This window comes from Lactuca saligna, chromosome 3 (assembly GCF_052625555.1).
Source record: "Lactuca saligna cultivar CGN05327 chromosome 3, ASM5262555v1, whole genome shotgun sequence".
Taxonomy (NCBI): domain Eukaryota; kingdom Viridiplantae; phylum Streptophyta; class Magnoliopsida; order Asterales; family Asteraceae; genus Lactuca; species Lactuca saligna.
In genome coordinates this window covers 26,401,226-26,405,227 of record NC_136419.1, presented here as the reverse complement: position 1 = coordinate 26,405,227, position 4,002 = coordinate 26,401,226, and the positions used below count along the sequence as shown (strand labels likewise).

The 4,002-nt window shown below is 30.8% G+C and overlaps 1 protein-coding gene across 1 annotated transcript; it reads right to left on the bottom strand.

Annotated features, from left to right (window-relative positions):
- Positions 1–889: 889 nt before the first annotated feature.
- Positions 890–2,088, bottom strand: LOC145035290 (uncharacterized). Its single transcript, XM_078983858.1, has 2 exons — positions 2,024–2,088; positions 890–1,928 (listed from the first exon to the last, which is right to left on the bottom strand). Exons 1-2 carry the CDS (start codon positions 2,086–2,088, stop codon positions 890–892), a joined length of 1,104 nt encoding a protein of 367 aa, XP_078839984.1.
- Positions 2,089–4,002: the final 1,914 nt, after the last annotated feature.

Sequence of the window (4,002 nt, the reverse complement as noted above, 5' to 3'; positions counted from 1 at the left end):
AGTGCCTATTGGACAAACAGCGGTATCTATGGACTTAGTACCCGATAGGAATTGGTAGCTATGGACTTAGTACCTATTAGATAAACACTGGTAGCTATGGATTTAGTACCCGATGAGTAGACTATAGCAGCTATGGAATTAGTGCTTTACGAACGAACATTGGCAGCTATGGATTTAGTGCCAGTCCTATAACCCTAGAAGTAAGGGACTTCGGAATAAACGAATGCAGGATAGATGACTCTTAGGTTAAATCCTTAAGAGTAAAGAAGATAATGGGGATGGGTAATTGGGTTGATTGTTTGAGTGTTTAAACATAATAATTATATTATTGTGGGTTGAAACCCCTATGTACTCACCAGGTTTCCCAACTTGACCCACTCAGTTTATTTATATCACAGGTGTTGATACGAAGTCACATTACACTGAGAGATTAAAGAGATGTAGATCACTAGTGTAAATAAATGTAAGTTCCATTTATGCTTATGTTTCTGTATTGACGATGACATCCCAAACATTTTAAAAAGAATAAAATATGTTTCTTTGAAAATGTTTTGATAACGTATTTATCGTGTTTTTCTGGGAACAAATTCCGCAACATTTTTATGAAATGAAGTACTCTGATTTTTATAAAGCATAAACAAAATCGGTCTTTTCTGGCCGTGAAAATTGGGGATGTCACAATCTGCTATACAAATATCTCCAATCTTTTCTTGGTGTTGTGCTCCAGTTGGGCTCATATTAAACTTCACATATGAAAGGAATAATAAGTGAATAAACATAATCATAATTATTATTAAAAAGAAAGTTCATTTATTGTAAAAAAGACATTACATAAAAAACAAACGAAGGAAAAAACAGGTTTACTAGAACAATAATAGAATTTTTCTTTTTAGTTTATGTCTTCCATTTCATTGCAGAAATCAGCAACATTTAACGGAGTGAATTCAACATTATCAATGAGGTTTGTTTCTTTTCCTTTTCCTTTTATGCACTCTTGATAAAGTTGACAAAGATGTGCAAGTGTGCGATAGGTCCTTGACCAATGGCATGTGCTACCACATCTATAACATGAACCATCAACATTTTGTGATGTCCCAACATCATGCCTTGCCACGTTGGTCTTATCTTGTGTATGGACATTGTTTCTTTGTGAAGATTGGTAAGTATTCCTTTTTTTGCCACGACCACGATTATTACCTTGTCCATGACCAAAATTATGGTTCTGATTATGGCTTTGGTTTTGATTAAAATAGCCACGGCCTCGTCTTCGACCACAACCACACCCTCGTCCACGTGTATTGTTTCGATGAGTATCAGTATCTGTAGCATTAGGTTCAGGAATTGCTACTGATCCTATGGGACGAGATTCATGATTTTTCATCAAGAGCTCATTATTTTGCTCGGCAACAAATGCATTCAGTTCAGAATATCTTGTGAACTTTTGCAATCGATATTGTTGCATCAAGGTAATGTTTGTTGCATGAAACGTGGAGTAAGTTTTCTCCAACATATCTTCATCTACAACTTCTTGTCCACAATACTTGAGTTGTGAACATATTCTGAACAAAGCTAAGTTGTATTCATTTACCTTCTTAAAATCTTGAAACCTCAGTGTTCTCCATTCATCTCTAGCATTTGGAAGTATAACTTCCTTTTGATGATCGAATCTTTCTTTCAAAAGATTCCATAGAATACCTGGATCAGTAAAATCAAGATATTCAAATCTTAACATTTCATCAATATGTTTACGAAGGAAAACTTGTGCTTTCGCCTTCTCTTGTGCCAAGAAATTATTGAATTCATATACAGTATTTGAGATTCCCATGGATTCAAGATGCATTCTTACATCTATCATCCATGGTACATAGTTTTTCCCACTAACTTCAAGTGTTGCAAACTCAAGCTTTGCAATGTTAGATATATTGTAACTATAAACTTTAAACAAATAAAAAATTAAAATTAAAATCCATTGATTTCAATAAATATTACACAAAAAATAAGCGGTAAAGCTAACATTGCATACAAGCCTAAAAGTAGATGAAATTTCATATTATCTTCAATGTTAAGAATTGGGATGAGAAGTAACATGACTATTATAGTCATGAATATCACAAAAGGATGAATCATCTTGAAACTTGATTTCTTGAAATTGATTTGTTTGATAGAAAAGAGAAAATATTTGTTGTAGTTACAATAAACAGGGTAAAGATGTTTATTTATAGTAAAAAAAATATAGCCATTGTTTTTGTTGTTTATAACCGTTACATATATATATATATATATATATATATATATATATATATATATATATATATATATATATATATATATATATATATATATATCTGTTGTGTGTATATGTATTTTATAAATCATCTAATAGCACTTATAACTAATACATAACCTTACTTGGTATAATTTTACTAATTAACATAAATAAATATTAGTAAATGTTTAAATAAAATTATGAAGAGTATCTAAAATATAAATAAACGTTGGCATGTATAAATAAATATAATTTAAATGTTAGTATGCATAAGTAAAAGTTAGTTGCATAATGTAAATGTTAGTTTGCACAAATAAAAGTTAGTTGCATAATGTAAATGTTAGTATGCATAAAAATTAAAATACATAAAGAAATGTTAGTATAAGAAATAAAAATTGTTAGTAGTCCATAATGTCCATAATGTATAAGTTTTATTAATTCATTAGTATTATTATTATTTTAATATGATGAAGGTTTTTATAATTAATAGTGTTTTTACTAAGTAATACATATCTTGATTAAGATAGATGTGCTTTACACTTGTTTAATAACCTTGATTAGAGCTTTCGTACTGATAACGTGTTATAAATTAAGCGTAATTAATGTAACTTTAAACCAAACCAAACTAGAAGCTTTGATAAAGAAATTTGATGGAGAAGAAAAAAGATTTTGAAGGAATATGAAATAGGGAAAATGACTCTTGAGGGTAACTAACTGTAGCGTTTGTTTTCATTTGGTCTCTTTCCTTTTTTTGTACTCAATATACCATCGAACTTGTTGTTTGTGTTCAACATAACCCTTTTGACCGACTTTTGACTTGTAATAGCCGGTCAAAGGGTTATGGTGAACACAAACAACAAGTTCGATGGTATATTGAGTACAAAAAAGGAAAGGGACCAAATGAGAACAAACTCAACAGTTGGTTACCCTCCTCAGTCATTTTCCCTTTACTCATTTACAGAAAATCCTATGTCATCTCCTACAGATATTAATGACTTTATAAGATTCATTATTGCTTCTCTTTGAAACATAACCTACGAAAGAACATTATTCATACATGTACAACTTTTTAATGCACTTGAATATTTATTAGGGGAATCTTAAATAAGAAGGTACATTTCATGACTACATTTACATTTCCAATCAAATGATTTATCGTATCATGGATTTTAGACAAGTCTACAAACGAGTGGAATCACAAGTGTTGTGATTTTTTAGTTTACTTAGCTTTAAGATCGAATTTATGAGATAAGATACAACATCAATAAGTACAATATCATGCATCTTTTGCAGACACATCACCATAATATACCTTGAGGTAAACGTTTATGCTGATAAATATATCTCTCATATACAGTCATATCCTTTTGCAGAGAGGTGTTGACAGCTAACATCAGTAAACATAGCATATACCATGTTTTAACATAGTTACCCCTCCGAAACGCTCTTCATATACCATATAGACAAAGAAGGTTGCAGTGTTTGATAATTTTACAACTTTAATTTCATCTAACTTTTCGGGGAAAATGACTCAGGAGAGTATAACCAACTGTTGAGTTTGTTCTCATTTTGTCCCTTTCCTTTTTTGTGTACTCAATATACCATCGAACTTGTTGTTTATATTCACCATAACCCTTTAACCGGCTATCACAGGTCAAAAACCGGTAAAAAGGGTTATGGTTAACACAAACAACAAGTTCGATAATATATTGAGTACAAAAAAAAATGACCAAATG